The 19,502-nt window shown below is 48.4% G+C and overlaps 1 protein-coding gene across 2 annotated transcripts in view; it reads left to right on the forward strand.

The window, feature by feature from the left end:
• LRP12 (LDL receptor related protein 12) overlaps positions 1-19,502 on the forward strand; it is a 221,406-nt gene that overhangs the window by 150,121 nt on the left and 51,783 nt on the right. For both annotated transcript variants that reach the window (XM_085605112.1, XM_085605113.1), the window contains one exon: positions 6,470-7,571. In XM_085605112.1, the coding sequence (XP_085461238.1) occupies positions 6,470-7,571 (1,102 nt within the window). The remainder of the gene's footprint in view (positions 1-6,469; positions 7,572-19,502) is intronic.

Genomic DNA, 19,502 nt, shown 5'->3' on the forward strand with positions numbered 1-19,502 from the left:
ATACATTTATCGTCCGGGTACAGGTCGGCCAACATCAGGCAGCCCCCTGACGTCCACGCCCCCGTTGACATTACCCGTTCGATCTGCGCAAAGGGCGGCATCTGCCAGAAATCCGCCTCCGGGGCGAAGGGTCTATCTTGAATAGTTTTGCGAACCACTCGGTTCCAAATTGCGGCCCCTAGCTGCACCAGAGGTGGGTCCCGCCCCACAGCCCGCCACAACAAAGCCCCTAGCTGGCGGTCCCCGCACGTACCCGCCAGCAGGGACCTCTCCCAAGAGGGATCCGCGTCCAACCAAGCTATGGCATGTTGTAATTGCGACGCAAAGTAGTAAAGCTCTAGATCGGGAATCTCCAAACCCCCTCTACCCCAGCTACGTTTCAGGACCTCCAAACTTACCCTGCAGCGCTTCCCATTCCATAGCAGTTGGACCTGGAGCGAGTCGAGTTCCCGAAAGACCCGGTGTGGAATCTCTAAAAAAGACCCTTGCATGGTATAGAGGCAACGGGGCAGGACCACCATCTTTATGAGTGCAATCTTTCCCATCAGGGAGAGGTTAAGAGTATTCCAAAAGGTAATGCTACCCTGCAACCCCTGGATGATCCTCCCCATGTTACGCTGGTAAAACCCTTCCCTGGACCTATCAAGCCATATCCCTAAGTATCGGATCGTATCCTCCGCCCAGGGAAGTTCCAGCTCCGGTCGCTGGTCCGCCTCCCAGGTGATCTTAGATTCAATCGTATAGAGCTGTGACTTTGCTCTGTTAATATAGAGTCCGGAGGCGTCAGCGAACTTGGCCAGCGCTGTTAACAATATCGGCAGTGATTGGGTCGGCCGACTCAGGTATATTAATGCATCGTCGGCGTACAATGACACCACATGCTCCGTGTTCCCCAACCGGATGCCCTGTCCCTCGAGTATCCTGCGCAAATGGCACGCCAACGGCTCCATTGTCAGGGCAAACAACAATGGGGAAAGCGGGCAGCCTTGCCGCGTTCCCCTCTCAATGGTAAAGGCATCCGACACGTATCGACCCGTATGGACCCGTGCCAGCGGCCGAGCATACAATAGCTTGATCCAATTAACGAATCCTGCCCCCAAACCCATCCTAAGCAGAACCTGCCAGAGATAAATCCATCCGATGGAATCAAACGCCTGTTTGATATCAAGGAACACTAAAGTGTTCTGCTGGGCTCGTCCCTCCACTGATTGCATAATGTGCGCCAGGCGTCGAATATTCCTCAGAGTATTTCTACCCGGTATAAAGCCGGACTGATCATCATGGATTAGCCGCCGAAGATAAGGAAGGAGCCTGGACGCCAACACCTGACTGATAATTTTAAGATCCACATTCAGCATGGAAATGGGCCTATAAGAGCCGGGAAGGAGGGGGTCCTTCCCAGGTTTGGGGATCATTACAATCAATGCTTCCCGCATGGAGTCCGGCAGCACACCACGTGTCCCGGCCTCCAACACGGTTTCTAGTAGTTTGGGGACCAGCAGTCCACCGAACTCCTTGTAAAGCTCGGCGAGTATGCCGTCCATTCCCGGGGATTTTTCCGTTTTTAGGTGGGCAATAGCTGCCCGTATTTCTTCCCCCCTGAGGGGGCCTCCCAGTGCGTCCCGGTCTTCTACGGCTAAGCTGGGCAGATCCATCCCATCCAAATAGGCCTCCACCGCCTCAGGGGCCGAGGGAGACCGGGTCTCAGAGTACACTTTCTGAGGTGGGCCACAAACACGCTATTTATTTCATGTTGGGTATAGACCATCTGACCCAGATCGTTTTTAAGGGCCAAAATCGGGCGTGGCTGAGTCGCCGTTCGAATCAGGCGCGCCAACAACCGCCCGCCTTATCTCCTTCCGTGTACCAACGACGCCTACTCTCCGTTCATACATATTTGCCGAACGAGTCCCATAGGTCTCCTATTCGCTGCCGCACTTCGTCCCTTTCAGCCGAGCTCTCCTTATGCGTGGGGAGTTCCGTTTCCAACTCCTCCAACCGTACCTCCTGCCTCCTCAGGTCACGTTCCAACACTTTTTTGACCCCTACCTCCGTGGACCGACATATCCCCCGAACCACCACCTTCATTGCGTCCCATTCGGTCGATCTGGTGCTGGCAGAGCCCCAGTTGATCTCTATGTATTCAGTTAACCCCGTCAAGATAGCGTCATTATAAATCGGGTCGCTCAAGGCTTCAGTATTGAGCCTCCAAAGTGGTATCTTCGATCTCGGTCGGGCCAGTGAGTAAGTGATCAGGAGCGGGGAATGGTCCGACAAATATCGGGCTAGATACTGCGTCTCCGCTACCCGGCAGATCGCCGACTGTTGAATGAAGAAATTGTCCAATTTGCTAAAGGTGTTGGCAGCAGGAGTGTGGCACGAGTACACTCTGCGACTAGGGTTACGGTGGCGCCACACATCCAGTAGGCCATAATTAAGTATCATGCGGCTCATAGCCTCTCTGACGTGGGGCTTGGCATCCGGCTTGGGGGGGAATCTATCGAGCTCCCCATCTAGGGCACAATTGAAGTCCCCCGCCACCACCAATTCCGTTCCCGGGTCCAGATCCAGCCCTCCCAATGCTCGGCTTAGAAACCCCCCGTCGTCGCTATTCGGGGCGTAAACATTCACCAGGCAGATACTGCTTCCATCAAGGGTCCCCGTCACCGCCACAAATCTACCCTCTGGATCCTGTTCAACATGGAGAGCCTGGAAGGGGACTCCCGGTGCCACCCATATCAGCACACCCCGGGCAAACCCTGAGTAGGATGTGGCAAAGAGCTGACCCCTCCACCTGCGTTGGACAAATTTAAGATAGTCTCCCCATAAGTGGGTTTCCTGGAGTAAAGCTACACTGACCCCATATCGCCTTAGGTATAGCGCTACCCGGATCCGTTTCACCATGTTATTGAGCCCCCGCACATTCCACGTAATTAGTTTGTAACTCTGAGCACCCCCTGTCATAAGGGAACATTTGTCGGCATCCTAGCTCCCCGCCCGCGATGCGTGGACCTCCCATCAATGCCGGATCTGGCCCCCGCCCGGGACCCAAGACTGTGATCCCCTATGCGCCAACATGAACCTGACCCGGCAGCAACCCCAGCAAACTCCCAACTGTAAATCCCAGCTCCCCCCACCCACAGGCGGTAGCCCGTCATTCTCACAACCGATCCCGGCCTGAGGACTCAGAACCCCGCCCCAAAGCACCTCCCACCCCTCAAGATAGCCCTCCCAACTTAACTGAATAAAAGCAGTTTCAACTTCACTTGGTCAACCAAAGCCTCTTGACCTTCTCAGCCTCCAATAACTCTGGGAATCAGCCGACTGCCTGGCACCACGCAACCCCGCCCGACCGAGGTCTAGCCAGGTCGCCTCGGCACTCCACAGCCGGCACACCTAACCAGCGTGTAGGCGGAATACAGTACCTCCTTCTAGCAAGTCTCGAACCACCCCCCCTCCCACTAGTTCAGAGGGTTCAATGTTCGTGCTGCTACGTTTCCCAGGAAAGCCAAATGCCCGGCGGGCCAGACCCAGTACTCACAGTGTCAATGTCGATCTATCTCAGAGGCACAGCGTCAGGACTCTCCCTCACTTATGTTCGGAGCCTACCATATCCGGGCCGGCGGCCCCCTCCAGGTCCGACTGTGTTTCCTGAACCAGACAGAGTGGGGAGAACTGGTTCTGCGTCTGGATGCCCACTCCCTCCGTGAGGAGCGTGCCGTCCGGTCCCACCACAATAGGCCCCTCAATCGCACGATCGTGGTCCCGCCTCTGTCGTCCGTCCCCGCAGCGTTGCCGGCTTCGCTGTCGATTACTCCGACGTCCCTGCTCCTGCCATCCCTGCGTTTGATCCGGACTGGCCAGGCCCAGCGAATCCATCCAGTTGGCAGCCTCCGACGGAGTGCCAAAGAAGTGGATTCTGTCAGCGTGCTGTACTCGGAGCCTGGCTGGGAACATCAGGCTGTATTTGATATTATGGCTACGTAGGCGTCGTTTGACACTCATGAAATCGGTCCGTAAGCCTTGCACTTTTTTAGTGTAATCGGGATAGATGTGAATGTCGTGGCCTTCGAATCAAGGAGGGCCCTTAGCCCGGATATACTGTAAAATCATGTCCCGGTCCCTAAAGTTGAACAGCCGGGCGATCAGAGTCCTAGGCGGGGAGCCCGTTTTTGGGGGCGGCCCCAGCGACCTATGCGCCCGTTCCACCGCAAACATTTTGGATAGTCTCAGCTGGGGGAACGCTCTACCAATCCAGTCCTCCAGGAAGAGGTCCGCCGCCGGGCCCTCCGCCCTTTCAGGAAAACCCAAAAAACGGAGATTGTTTCGTCGCGAGCGCCCTTCGGCATCCTCCGCCCTGTCCTCCAGCCGGGCAGTATGGTCCTGGAGGGCCGCCACCGTCTCCCTCAACTGCCCGACCTCCGACTGCAGCGTATTCAGGTCTCCCTCTGTAGTGGTAACCCTGTCCGCCACCTTCCTGAGATCCAGGCGGAGATGATTGATATCCATGGCCATCCCGTCCATTTTGTTTTCTAACGCCACCCTGGAGTCTCGGATCGCTGCCAGTATATCCGTCTTATCCTGTGCGGCCGCCTCCAGCTGGGTTCCCCGATCCATCTCCGCTCTAAGGCGATCCGGCACCGTCTGGCCCGGGACCGTGCATTGGTCAATTTTGTTCGTCTGGGCGCCTCTCAAGGCCCGGTCTTTCCCCATCTTCCGCAGGGCTGACCTCTGGGACACCGCCGTGGCCCCCCCGACCAACCAAACCAGGGATAGGATTCCCCGAATCAGGTCACCTTCGCAGTGGGGGTTCCGAGTCTGCTACACCGCCGTCCCCCAGGCACTCCGAGCTGGTCCAGAGGGGGTATCCCCACGGGTTCGACCCTGTCACACACCACTCCAAGGAGGGGGACCTCTCACCTCATCCCCCCTCAGGGGCACCGCTTCCAGGCGCACAATGCACCGCTGCCCAGCTTCCCGCGCCATCGTCAAGTCTCAGTGTAGGGACCCCTGCGGTCGTGGGGATCGGCCTCACCCCACCTCCTCCGTCGCGCTCTGGGCCTATCTCCGGCCGCTCGTATCAACAATGCCGGGCCTCTGAGAGGCCGGCCTGTAGAAGCTGCGCTCCTCCTCCGGCAGGCTCGAGAAGGAGCCGACGGGTCTCCGGGGTCCACGCCCGGCTCCCCCAGGCTGTGTTCACTCTGGCCCGAAGCCCAGGGCCCTGCAGGCCTCTTTGTCTCCCCCTCGGCCTGCTACTCTTCCTCACCGGGGGGCCTGCAGTGGGAGCGCCGTTACGCAGCCCATTAGCTAGGGCCGGGGCACCGACTGTCCACTTCCTCTTCTCCAGCCGGGCTAAGCCGATAGGCCCCTCCTGTCCCCTGGGTAGATCAGGGCCCAAACGCCACCGCAGCAGGACACCTCAGCAAATATCCCCGTCTTTAAGGGCACCTCATGGCCCAGGACTGAACATCCCGCCGGCCGCCGTCCCCTCACCACGGGGCCAGCCAATGTTCTCCCCGGGTCTCCACCTGGGCCTACCGCCCGTCTTCCTCAGGCCTCCGCCGGGCCGCACCTCTCCCTCACCTCGCAGGGAGGACCAGACCGCTGGGCGCCCACAGGCCTGGAGCCCAAGCCCACCTTCCGGACTCTGCACTCCTTTTAGCCGCCGTATCTCCACCGCTCTCCCCAGTGTTTCCAGGCTCCTACCTCAGGATAGTGCATGGGCCTTTCGCTGCGTTACTTCGACACCGGACTTGCGTAGATCGCCTCCCCCGTTCGGAGCGGCCAGCGGGGCCCGCCGCATCCGCTCTCCTCCAACATCCACCTCCAGGAGGCCCCCGGGGACAATGGCACCGCCCGGTTCCCCACTTCGGGTCACCGCCGTACAAGCTTGTGTGGTCAGCCTCACTGCAGCCGTACCAGACCTCCGGCGACGGTTGGCGCCGCCATCTTTGGCACGGGCAGCCTGGCGCGGCTCCGGGGTTCTACACACAATTCCCCCGACTTCGGGCCGGCTTCCCCCACTTCATCCAGGACCCTCGGGGCCAGGGGGGGTACCGATGTCAGCGGTTCCAAAATTATTCCGCTTCCGCCAGGATTTCAGCAGGATATTAACTTACGGGGCAGGAGCTGCGCTGAGACGCGTCTAGCTAGCCATGCTGTCAGGCCACGCCCCCGTATTTTTCAAATAGTTTACCATTCTTCTATACATGGCTCTCCTCAATGTTTGTGAAATACACTAGTCTGTGGTATAACAGTTAACCGGTGTACTCTCGGTTTACTTTTAACCCTTACATAAAATTATTTGAGTTATTTTTGAGAGCGATACACTGGATATATTCACATTCTGCTTAAACCGCCAAGATTATCTGAGGTAAATATCTTACATTTGTATGCCCTGAAAAATAGTCATTCTTAATGTTTTGTGAAAAGCAATGTCACCTACTTTTTTTCTTTTTGTTTTACATAGGTAAGACTGTTGAACCATCCTGTGACGATGACCAGTTTCGTTGTGATAATGGAAAATGTATTCCAGATAACTTGAAATGTAACCACATGGATGAATGTGGAGACAGTTCTGATGAAGAACTCTGTGCCAAAGTTAATCCGTCTGCAGCCTCGCTCTTCCAGCAATGCACTTACAACCAGTTTCAGTGTCTTTCCCGATATACCAAAGTCTACACATGTCTTCCGGAGTCATTAAAATGTGATGGAAACATTGACTGCCTTGACCTGGGTGATGAGATTGATTGTGATGTTCCCACGTGTGGTCAGAGGCTCAAATATTTCTATGGGACTTTTAGCTCACCAAATTATCCTGACTTCTATCCTCCAGGGAGCAATTGCACCTGGCTGATTGACACTGGAGATCATCGTAAGGTTATTCTGCGTTTTACCGATTTCAAGTTGGATGGAACTGGTTATGGTGACTATGTGAAAATATATGATGGATTAGAAGAAAATCCTCGCAAGCTTTTGCGTGTGTTGACAGCTTTTGACTCTCATGCTCCCCTTACAGTTGTTTCATCATCTGGACAAATCAGAGTGCATTTTTGTGCTGATAAAGTAAATGCTGCAAGAGGTTTTAATGCAACTTATCAAGTAGATGGCTTCTGTCTGCCATGGGAGGTTCCATGTGGTGGCAACTGGGGCTGCTATACTGAGCAGCAGCGCTGTGATGGCTATTGGCATTGTCCAAACGGAAGGGATGAAACTAACTGTACAATGTGCCAAAAAGAAGAGTTTCCTTGCTCTAGGAACGGCGTCTGCTATCCTCGTTCTGACCGATGCAATTACCAAAACCACTGTCCCAATGGCTCAGATGAAAAGAATTGCTTCTTTTGCCAGCCTGGCAATTTTCACTGCAAGAATAACCGCTGTGTCTTTGAGAGTTGGGTTTGTGACTCCCAAGATGATTGTGGCGATGGAAGTGATGAGGAGAATTGCCCGGTAATTGTCCCTACCAGAGTGATAACAGCTGCTGTCATAGGAAGCCTCATCTGTGGACTGCTCCTTGTCATTGCATTGGGCTGCACCTGTAAACTTTACTCTTTGCGGATGTTTGAAAGAAGGTAAGCCATTTCTGTTTTTATCGGTCTTTCACTAATATGTAACATTGCCATGAAATTTGGCAAACTGATTAGATAGGATGAAACAAATAGGTTATATGTTATATTCATAGGTAAAATATTCTTTCCTCGCTTTCATGGACAAGGTGTTGATTCTTTAAGTGTAAAATCAGCTGATCAATACAAAGCAATTTATTTGTTAAATTCCTGGTTGGTCATTTTCAACCTATTCCACAATTTCCAGGGTTCTCTGTAAAAACGACTACTTTCCGATGTTGCAGGCAGTGACAACTTTAAATCGCCTGCCATGCAGTTATGTGCTTGAGATGAAGAATGGGTAAGTATTGATGTCACAATTAGGCTACATCAGCATTCCACCCACTGAGGGAAACATGTTATAATCTTTCAAAATCTTTCTGTTCAAGCCCCAAGGGTTATAAACGACTCCACAGTAATTGAGCCAGTTACCCTGTGATTTGACTGTGAGGCTAACATGAGTTATGTTCACATGTTTTCAACAGTGTTTCTTGTTTCTTCCAAGCCAAACAACACTAAGGATGCTAGTAGCGACCCACCATAGTACCGAAAAAAGAAGCTACATTATACTTGTCTTGAAGAGCCTGAGTCAATGCACATTTTTAGCTAGTCAGAAAGTCAAGCATGGGTCATCAGTGCCTGATAACTGCTTGGTTTGCTTAGTGAGTGGCAGTTTGTCAGGTACTACAAGATGCTTGACTGCCCTAATTTCAATAGAGAGTGCAAGTCTCTACTTTGAGATCTTTGCAGGACCCGATTTTGGACCATCCTGTTCCACCTTTCCAAAGATGCCTAGTCATGGGACTTTTTGAAAAAGAGCTCTAGTGCCTACCTGAAACTCCCTTTAGCAGCCCAGATGGTTAATTTACAGCTAGCTACTTGAAGCCCAAAGTCACCTGAGACCTGCCTCCAGGATACCCATTTTTCTCTTTTGCAAGCAGATTTAAGTCGAAACTTTTAAACACTAGTTTTGGTTTTCAGCCACCATTACTGGTGAGTTGAATGTGGCTGTCTCTGCTAGCTTGTTGCTAGTCACATGTTATCCCTGGTAGATGTCCTAGTATGGACTCTTGATATCATGCACGAGTGCCATTGCTACACAGTTCCCAAAACATGTGAGATTCCTTGCAATCTCTCATCTTGTTTCATGGGCACACACAGACACTCTGTCCACCACAGCCACTGCCATGAGATGGTACTGCTCCGGTTTCTTGCCAGGTTGCCACTTCCGTCTCAGCTGCAGTCACAGTTCTTCTTGCCCTTTATTGTGTTTATAGTATTGCGTAACTAGTTAGAGAAAGATTGAAGTAAGTAGACTCCCATTGTGCTTGTAATGATTAATTCTTAGTCCAGCAAAAGATTTATCCACTTGTGAGGAGAAAACATTGCTGTTACAAAAACCAACTAATCTACTCCCTAGAGCTAGTCCTCAGACTCGAATAATACAGCCCCCTTCGCTTTGGAACACCTTTCCTCCCCTACTACTATCACTTGGTCATGCCCTGGAGCTTAAATGGAGTAAGTAGTACCATAGATTAGGGAATTCTAAATAGAGGTGCCATTCAGTTGTATGCCAATTTCAGCATGTTTTCAAGGAGACCACAGTACTTTACTACTGGTTAGCAGCCCCCATGTGTTTGAGCCATCACCTCTCTTGTTCCCATTTACTCCTCATATCTGTCTTCAACCTCTGCCTCTTAATCCTTCAGTGTTCCCCTGACCTTCTCACCCTTCTGCTTTTCACCTCTTACTCCTTCATTCATTCTCGTCTTTCCTACCCTCTCAAGTCTTCCTCCTACACTTTGACCAATTTGACCATTCCCCTTTTCTCTCTCCCTCTCAGACCTCAATTTTTCCCCTCCGTGACCCCTCCCATTATATACTGCTCTATCCCTACCTCATACCCTTTTTCATCTTTATTCCACCTAACCTGTTGTATCCGATGCACTTTCACATCACCACCTTACCTCTCTTTCTACCACCCCTCTGAATGCCTTTTCTACATATCACTTCCTCCTACCATCTCCACTTCATCTCCACTCTTAACTCTTCCTCACCCCTCCTCCTCATCCCTACCCATCTATCACCCTACATACCTAGCCATCTGTACTACTAGGGTTTCAAACTGGGCAGTGATCCGAAGAAGAAGACAGAAAAGGTAAGACACCATAAAAATATGTCGGAACCGAAGTGCCACGAACATAAGGCTTCCAATGTAGCCCCGACGCCAACCTAAAAGGCGATCGAGGGTCAGCCGCAATTAAAAGAACCCCACAGAACCCAACCAAAGGTTATCGAAGAGGGAAAATTGCCAAAAACAACAAAAACAAGGGTCGAGCACGAACCCGCGAAAAAGGGCACACCACCATCGAAGACTATCGTCGACGTCGGGGGGAAAAAGAGAAAATCTCCGGCCTCCGACGCCGAGAGGGCCCTCAAAGTTGAAAGAAAGAGGAAAAGACTCGAGGAGGAAATGGCTTCGCTCCTGCAGAAGAAAAAGGAGTTTTACGCCTCGCTGAAAGACTTTAGCATCCCAAAGGCACCGGTTGCCGAACAGGAAAACGTCGATGCCGAAGAGGCAGAAGACGCCTACAGAGAAGAAGAAGGTATCTGCGACTCCCCTCCAACCCCTGAACCTCGAGACGAAGAACCCGAGGAATATGGAGATGTACCTGAAGAAGAGGAAAACTCCAAAAATGTCAAAGATACATGGAATGATCTCGATACCGAAAGCCCGGAAGAAGAGATCTGCAGTTACCCTTCAAAGGCTTCGCCTCCAGATTACATAGCTTTCTACAATGACCTTGTTAAAAGGGCAGCAAATCAATTTGGAGTAGCCCTAGAGGAAGAAAAAGGGGACACATGTTTTTAACTAGAAACACTGGCACCAGCTACAAAAGGAACTCAATACCTTCCTATGCTACCCAGTATTCTGGACCAAAGCAAAGATGCCTTCAAGGAATCCGCTTCAAACAAGGGGATAATACCCAGAGTGGAAAAGAAGTTTAAAGCCTCCTCAAAAGACCCTAAATATATTCAGGGAAATGCAGTACCTGGCTCAATTATTGTCACCACTGCCAGAAGGCGAGCTAATGCCATCTCCAACACCGGACCTCCATCAGAGGAGAGTAAAAGGATGGATATGGTGGGTAGAAGAATGGAAAAGGAAGCAGCAACACAATGGCGTATTACAAATTCTAATGCCCAACTAAATAGATATGGCCACCAACAGTGGGATTAGATAGAGGAAATTCTTAACAAACTCCCTGAGGAGGACAAGAAAAGGGCTTGATCTTTTGTCTAGGATGGAAAGAAGATGACAAACACCTGCCTTAAGTCGGGGTTCAAACAGGAAGTTCAAACCTCCATCATTAATAGACCATTCATTGGAGAAGCACTGTTTGGAAAGGAGGTAGATAAATCTCTTCAACAGATAAAAAATGACAACAGGACAGCAAGGACAGGAGATCTGGCAGTGGGCAGTAGTCCACAACATCAATCTACAAACTGTACATCTACCAGGAGTAGGCAACATTACAGCGGATCAGCTGAGCTGACAGAACAACTGCTCACACAAATGGGAGTTGGATCAACAAACAGTACAATACCTTTTCAAGTTCTGGGGGACACCAGTGATAGATCTGTTTGCAACAATGTACAACAAGAAATACCAGTACTTTGCCTCGAGGTTTCCACACCACCAGTCAGAGAGAAATGCACTTTCACTCAACTGGTCACGGACATTTGCTTACGCCTTTCCACTAATATCCCTGATGCAAAAAGTGTTAGAAAAAGCAAAATATCCAGGAACAAATATTATCCTCATTGCCCCTCAATGGCGAAGACAAACATGGAACTCAACCCTCCTAGTATTATCCAAAGGGGAGAGGTTCAAGATCAAGGCAGAGAAAGACCTGCTAACAATGCAACAAGGACAAGTCTTTCTCTCGGAACCAGCAACACTGCATCTGGCAGCCTGGCACCCGAGTGCATAGAATTTGGCCACATCAACCTGCCTTTACGAACAATGGAAATTCTAAAAGAGGCCAGAAAGAAGTCAACAAAAAAATGCTATAAAGCAAAATGGAAGCGATATACCATCTGGTGCACCGCTAACAATAAGATCGGTTCAATAGACTCTCAAGAAAGAGTAATAACATACCTGACTTACCTCCTAGATAGTAACATCAACTACTCAAGCATAAAGGTACACCTGGCGGCCATAGTAGCATACACAAGAGGGAACACATGTAAAGGTTTTTTCACAAGACCAGTGATTAAAAGGTTACTAGAAGGGGCAAAAAGAATTGTTTACTGAGAGCAGCTCTAGTACCTACATGGAGCCTATATACAGTACTATTACAACTTATGACAAAACCCTTTGAGCCCATGCATACAGCGGACCTCAAACATGTTACTCTAAAGACAGTCTTTCTCATCGCTGTCACATCGCTACGAAGAGTAAGTGAGCTGCAAGCTCTAACAATACAGGAATCACATTTACAAATACACAAGGATAAAGTAATCCTAAAGAAAAACCCACACTTCTTACTAAAAGGGGTATCTAAGTACTATTTAGATCAAAATATCATTCTACCAGTTTTCTTCAAGAACCCAAAAACTAAAGGAGTAAGAAGCCTCCATACCCTGGATGTAAGGAGAGTGTTACTGTATTATTTGCAAAAAAACAGAACAAATCAGGAAGACAAAACAATTGTTTGTCGCCTACTCGCATACCAACACAGGATCACCAGTCACAAAGGCAACCATTGCAAGATGGATAGTACAAACCATCAAATCGTGTTATGCCAGTGCCAAAAAAGAACTAACAAAGCTAACGGCTCACTCCACAAGAAAAAAAGGAGCAATCTTGGCTTTCAAGGCAAATGTACCTATTGACTCTATTTATGCAGCAGCAACATGGGCATCACCACACACGTTCACGAAGCATTACTGTGTGGACATTTAACTAAAGTAAGGAAGCTCAAATTGGACAAAGGGTGCTTCAACACAGGTTTGCAAAGTCTTCCTTTCACCACAGCCTCCCAAACACAGGAGAAACCGCCACATAATCTAATGCACAGCATGTGAATCCAGAAAAGGATTCACTCTGCAAAACAAAATGGTTACTTACCAGTAGGAGTAGTTTTACAGCTTTGAAGAATTTTCTGGATTCACATGCGACCCACTCGGCCTCCCCTACAAGTAAAACAAACAGGTGGGGAAGTAAATGATTAAACAACTTATTTAACAACCATCTTAAAGACTATGAAACAGAAAAAAGAATCCGAAGATGGCTACCAGGCACATCGACCTCCAGGATACTGTCTGACGTCCCACAAGGGACATACCTGGCACCAAATGGTGGTCGACAGCGACCAAAACAAGAAAAAAATAAGACAATTCTGGACCCAACCACTAGATGGCGGAATAATGCACAGCATGTGAATCCAGAAAATTGTTCAAGCTGCAAAACTACTCCTACTGGTAAGTAACCATTTTGTTACCACTCACCACTGTTTTTACAGATAGATCAAAATTCGATTCATAACAGCCAACTAGTTTGAAAGAACAATGTCTCGGGGAGAGAACACACTTCCACATTGAGGACAAGAACTTGTTATATTCCCTTCTAGGACCAGGAAACACTGACTTGCTAAATATTATCCTGTAATTAGGCTAATTATAATATCTTGCTTTTTAGATAGTCTTCATGCCATAGTTTTGCTGTTCCTTAGCACTGTAAATAACAAACAGTATTACTGTTACCTGATTTAATGATACTTAATTTACCAACCTCAAAAAGATGGAAGTCTGTATTTGCTTATCAGAGCAGATGTCCTCAGTGGGCGTTCCACTCACAGAGTCATCTTCCTGTCAACCTCACTGGGTGATATTGACATAAATACCATAATGTACCTCCCCCCGCCCCCCCCCCCCCCCAACACCGATCACTTATGTGTATGTTGATGTGAATAGTTACAAGACTTGATTCCCCAACTCCAACTGGAAACAGCCTTTGATCTAAACCCTAACCCGCAGTCAATATTCACATCCTGGAGAGGTCATAGGCAGGGTGGCCCTTAAAAATCACTCAATTAATGGGAACATTAACATATCCATATAGATACAAGGTATGAAGCTTCTAAGGGACCGGACCGAGAATGCACATATAGTCTGTGAAGTAACACAACAATTTGATGCAAGGTTGGGCCTCCACCAGAGAAGCACCCTTTACTGGTATAATCTACAACCATCTTTGCCCCCTGTGTACCCACAAGCACCAAAATGTCATGGAATTCCTATCCTAATTCTGTATAAAAAGTTGTGCAAACCGTGCAATGTAAAGTGGAACTAGCGAAGCTTAACCAGGCCAGATGAATTATAAGGCTTAACGAGGCCTGATGGTTTTCAGTAACTGGTTGGAGAATCAACTGGAATTTCAAAACTTTCTCCCATAACAAAGACTAGAAAAGTCTGACATCACACGTGAAGTACTCTGTATATATGATTCATAACATATTAAATTTGATGTGGTTGGTGGTGAAGAGCCGTTGAAGCTTTTGACAGAACTGGAAAAATGTTATCCTGTATTTGTTACCATGATAGAATTACTGCAGAGATCTGAATTCACTGCAATTAGCGAAAGTAGTTTGGATGCATTATGACGGCTCTTACCATCATGGCTATGAGAGTTATCTATCCAATGCATGTTGCAATGCAAGCCTTAGAAACAATAGCTGGACACATCATTGACTACTAACCGAAGAACAAAACATTTTCTTTGAGAAGTCCACAAGGTTTCTCTAAAATGTCCAGAGAGCTATAGTTTTGTCTTGTTAGCAGATTCTTTTTTGCGGTGAACTTGCACCCAGTGTCTCATGGTAGTGGTAAATGGCCAATGCTTAGTTGTATCTCTTGCATTCCTCACGGGCAGAAGTCACGCCTTGTGACCATCATCATTGGAGAAAGGAGAGATAGTGTAATACTGCCTCAACAAAAAAAACAAGCTTGGAAAGCCAATAGGTCTCTCCACTGTGCAATATGGATAAAAGTTAAGATGATAAAAAGCAGTATGATGCGGTCAAAGCTGATGGTGTAATAGTGCTTTTATTTTTTTATTTTTACTTTTTATACTTTCATCCATGTTTTACAGCAGCTGCTATGCAAAATGCCTAAAAGTTAACAAAAGAAAAAGAAAAAAGAAAATTGCTGTGATGTGGAGCTGCGCCAAATCATTGCATTTTATTTTCCAAATAACTTTCAGGCATGTTGCACAGCAGCTGCAGTACAATATGGCCAAAAGTTAAACACTGCGGTGTGTGGAAGGGGAAAGAAGCACCACGCACAAGGGGGAGTGAGAGGTAGGAAGAAAAAATAGTACCTCTATCACAGCACGAGCAGCATACGTGCACTAATTAAACGGAATCAATGTGTGCCTGGACCTTGCTCCACAGAATGGAACGGAAGTGACACTTGACCTCAGCTGGCCAATTAGCAGGCAGCAAAGAAGAGTGAACATGGAGCTAATTATTTGTAAGCAATGGGTGGGCTCTAAACCCTTTACTGTCAACAATATCTCGTGCAAGCAGGAGCGCATGCGCCGTGGCAGGCTTGGCCTAATTAAGTGTCTACCAACCCACAGCATTGTATGGCAACGGAGAAGTATGTCATACATTGCAGGCCCTCTTTTATCCTCCAATTTCTTTAACCCCTTCAGTGCCACGCCCTTTCCCCCTCCTGTGCCGGGCGTTGCATTAGTGGGTGGGGTTCATGACGAGATAGTCTCGTCATGGGCACAGCGCAACCGTGCTCCATGACGAGACTATCTTGTCATGGGCACAGAAGAGGTTAAATGTTGCCAGCTTTGCAGCTATGAAGCTGGCTTAGTCTAAAAAAAAATATGTACAAATGTGACGTCTGTGACATTGTAGCTTGGATCACGCCTGTAAAAAACATAACCTGAAATGTAAAGGGTTTTGCTATGGTAAAACTACCTGAAGTCCAGGGTATTAAAGTCACTACATGTTTACTTCTCATGCCATCGTACCAGAGATTTGAAAATTCTTCTTGTATATATTTGAGATGTCTATTATTCGACCTTTATTTTCTTATTTTATTGTCCTCTGAAAATTTCAAAGCATGTTATTTTGTTACCATGACTTTTTGAGTCTAGTTAATTTTTTCATGACTGAGAATTGTTAACTTATTTTGTATAAAAAATGCATTGTGTCCTTTCTATTTTATTGGGAGTATTTCCAGAAGTTGAACCTGGCGCCAAAGGACAGCGGAGCGCTGTACATAGCAGCCAGAAAAGTAGTTTCCATGCAGGTTTACAGAAGCCTCGTGGCATTCTTTACAAAGCAAAGGGAGAGCAAAATAAATAGATTTTGGGTAGAGATGGGGGAGAGTACAGAAAGATAATACATGCTTGTGAGAAAGTGCCTTCTTTCTACATGGTTGCCCTCACTTTCTGCTGAATTGCTGATGTGCTTTGACTGAGTGTGCCCTGGGCTCCTGCTAATCAGGTACCCAGGGCCTATGTTCCTTCCCTAAAACTGCATTGAAGCCTAAACCCAATTGGCATCTCTCGCCACAGGTCAGCCCCTGGTAATTGGTACCACAGGTACCCAGAGCACTGTGACCAGAGAAGGCTTCTAAGGGCTGCAGTACATATTGTGCCACCCTTAGAGGTCCTGTACCTTTACACACACACACACACACTGCCTTTGCAGGCTGCGTGTTTTGGTGCAGAACAAAGTGAAGAGTTGACATGGCACAAATCTCTGTGTGCCATGCCTACAACCCAATGCCCTGGCATAGATCAGTCACCCCTCTAGCTGGGTGCACTATACCAGTGGTGAGGGTACAGGTGCATGAGCAATATACCCCTACAGTGTCTAAGTCCATTCTTAGACATTGTAAGTGCAGTGCTGCCATTAAGAGTATATGGTGCTGGGAGTTTGTCATTACGATCTCCACAGCACCATAATGGCTACACTGAAAACTGAGAATTTTGATATCAAACTTCCCGGCACATTAAACCCACACTGATGCCAGTGTGGGATCTAATGAAAAATGCACACAGAGGGCATCTTAGAGATGCCTCCTGAAAACTAACCTACCACTAGTGTCCAGGCTGAGTGGCTGCTTTCAGCTGCCACCACCAGACATGTTTCTGGACCCCTGGGTCGAGAGCCTGCTACTCTCTGGGGCCTGAAACAATGCATATCTTGGGACGAGGTGCCAAGCCTCCTCCCCCAGGATGGGCAGGGTTCACAAAGGGGAAACTTCAAAGGCTTGCCGCCTTTATGAGCTTCTCCAGGCCACTTGCTGCTCTCAGCAACTGGTCCCCACTGGTTCTGACCCCTACTTTGAGGCGGGAAAACCGGCAGGAAAAACAAGTGAGGAAGAGAGGTGTGCCCACCTCTGCCAACTCCAGCCCTCAGGTGGGGGAGGCGAGGTGAATCAAAACTCTCAGTCCACGCCATCTTGAACATGGGAAGACTCAGCCAACCAGAAACAGGCTTCTGCCCCCTTCCCACTGGAGGGTAGCATAATAGGGGGTGTACCCACCCCAGGGAAGGGACCAATTGGTCCCTACCTTTTACCTATCTGTAACGCCCCTAAGTCTAGTATTTAGGGGCACCCCTGAACCTTGCTTCCTCAGACAAGACGAAACTACTAGAAGAAGGACCGATCAGCCGTGAAGCAGCTAACAAGAGGAAGACGCCCACTGACTTGGCCTCAGCCCTACCGGCCTGTCTCCCCCTCGAACCTGCTCCTGCAAAATCCCAGTGTGTCCTACAGCCAGCAACCTTAAAAACCCCAGAGGACCTGCCTGCATTCAAGCACAAAGACTTTGTCTCCCGTGAACATCGGATTTGTTCATCTGCAACCTCTGGCTCCAGTCGGACACCGCAAATCCGCCCCACTCTGCACCCGCAGTCCACGGCCTGAGCTCGAATGGGCAAACACCACGAGGAGGTCACCCCGGCGATCCAGACCTGAGATCCGGCGACCCCTGACCTGCCTCAAGCCGACGCCTGCAGCCTAAATCCAGAAGGTCCCCCCCCCCAACCGCAACCAGGAGCTGTTAAGAAGATCCGAACCCAAAAGGCACCCCTGCACCCGACGCCCCATGGCCTTGGGTGGCCAAACTAATGGTGCCAAACCAACCCCTAACTTCCCAACTTAGCTCTCGAAGTGGTGGTTGCACCCAGAAGACCTTCGTCCCCAAGCCTGCAGTGCCTTTGTGAACCGGAGGTTCCGCTTTGAAAACAACAGGGCGCCCGACGTCGAAACAGCACCCTTCACCCGGCCGCCCTAGTGCCGCTGAGGGTGCACCTTTGGTGCTACTTTGTTTCCCCATTTGCCCCGAGCTAAAGTCAAGGAGCTTTGCTTCCACAACCAAGTGGCTTGCTTGCCAGCAGCCACCAACTGGACGCCCCCTATCTCCCATTAGATAACATTGGGCCTCAGCACTTTGCACCCGCCCGCCCTTGTGCCGCTGAGGGTGTAACTAGAGTGCATCCTTGACCCTAAGGGGGATCCCTGAGTCTACCCCCAGAACCTCAACACCCACTACCAAATACTTACCTCAAAACCGATAACACTATTTTCCTCCATAGGATAACATGGACTGTTTTTTCTTGGAAACGTTTCAAAGTGTGGAGTTTGAAAACCTTAAGAAATTCCTTAAAATTGCACTAACTAACAAAAACAATTTTACTTACCTGTTTGCAGGAAATGTCCCAGAGTAGTATCCAGGTATACTACTCTGAGTAAGAAAAGTAATCTCAAAAGTAACTTTCCTGTAATGTTACTGAAAAGCCCATTCAAGTCTATGTACTGTATTTACAAAGTATTGCATTTCTCTGATACCATACTGTAAGTCAAAACAAAGTGCATATACAATTTCAATTCAAACTGTTTACAAACTGCATTACGACTGTAAAGTATTTATTGCTTACCTGTGCCAGGCTTGCTTGGTTCTAGAATATAAAATAACTAAAAGAATATTTTCATACCAAAACAATTGGTCTTTAGTTCAGTCTTTGAGTGTGTGAATTCAATTGCTGACTGAGTGTGTACAATAAATGCTTAACACTGTCCTCTGATACTACCTTACTGCTCGACCACTCTACCACAAATAGAGAGTGAAGTGCTATCTAACTTTACCTCTGCCTACCTTTGGGGTTCCACTGGACTCTGTGCACACTATACCTCACTTTGGTATAGTATATACAGAGCCAGCTTCCTTCAGTGCTTTATTAAATAGTGTCATTGGTTTGCTTTGGCTGATGTATCTGCTACTACAGTAACCTCTGAACATTTTCACAATATCTTGCATGTTTTAACCCTGGAAAACGTGGAGGTTCAGTCTGGTTAACTCTGAATTCACACATGTAAACACATGTCATCTAGCATTGAATCTTTTATAGGTTACAAATGGCGTTTAGATGTTATCCCATAAGCTGGACATCCTCTGATAAAAAAGGCACATAAAGAGTTTTTTGTTTCTAAAGTCAGCTGAGCTCACCTTCACCAGTTCCTCCCAGTCACTCTCTCCCACACCTCCTTTGTTCAGATTCTTGTTGAATGTACAAGCACAGTGTGCAAGTGCTCTTTTATCTTACCCAGCCGGCTCTTTTAGCTGCAGGTTTCTGTGTGCAGGTTTTCCATTGCTTCCCCTGCCAGGTAAAGCTTCTCTTCAGCGTTCGAATATAACCTAAGAAGGAGGCTTTATTGAAGGCTTTATTAATGAACATCTCTAAGGATGACGCTTCGTAAGTGTTTATAATGCCTGTGTTCACTCAATAATTGCACAGAATTTGAAAAGTATAAGTAGTCTTCTTCAAAAGCAAGGAAAGAGATGACCAGAAGGGAGGTAATTTT

The sequence above is a fragment of the Triturus cristatus genome, chromosome 5_1 (genome assembly GCF_964204655.1).
Source record: "Triturus cristatus chromosome 5_1, aTriCri1.1, whole genome shotgun sequence".
Lineage (NCBI taxonomy): Eukaryota > Metazoa > Chordata > Amphibia > Caudata > Salamandridae > Triturus > Triturus cristatus.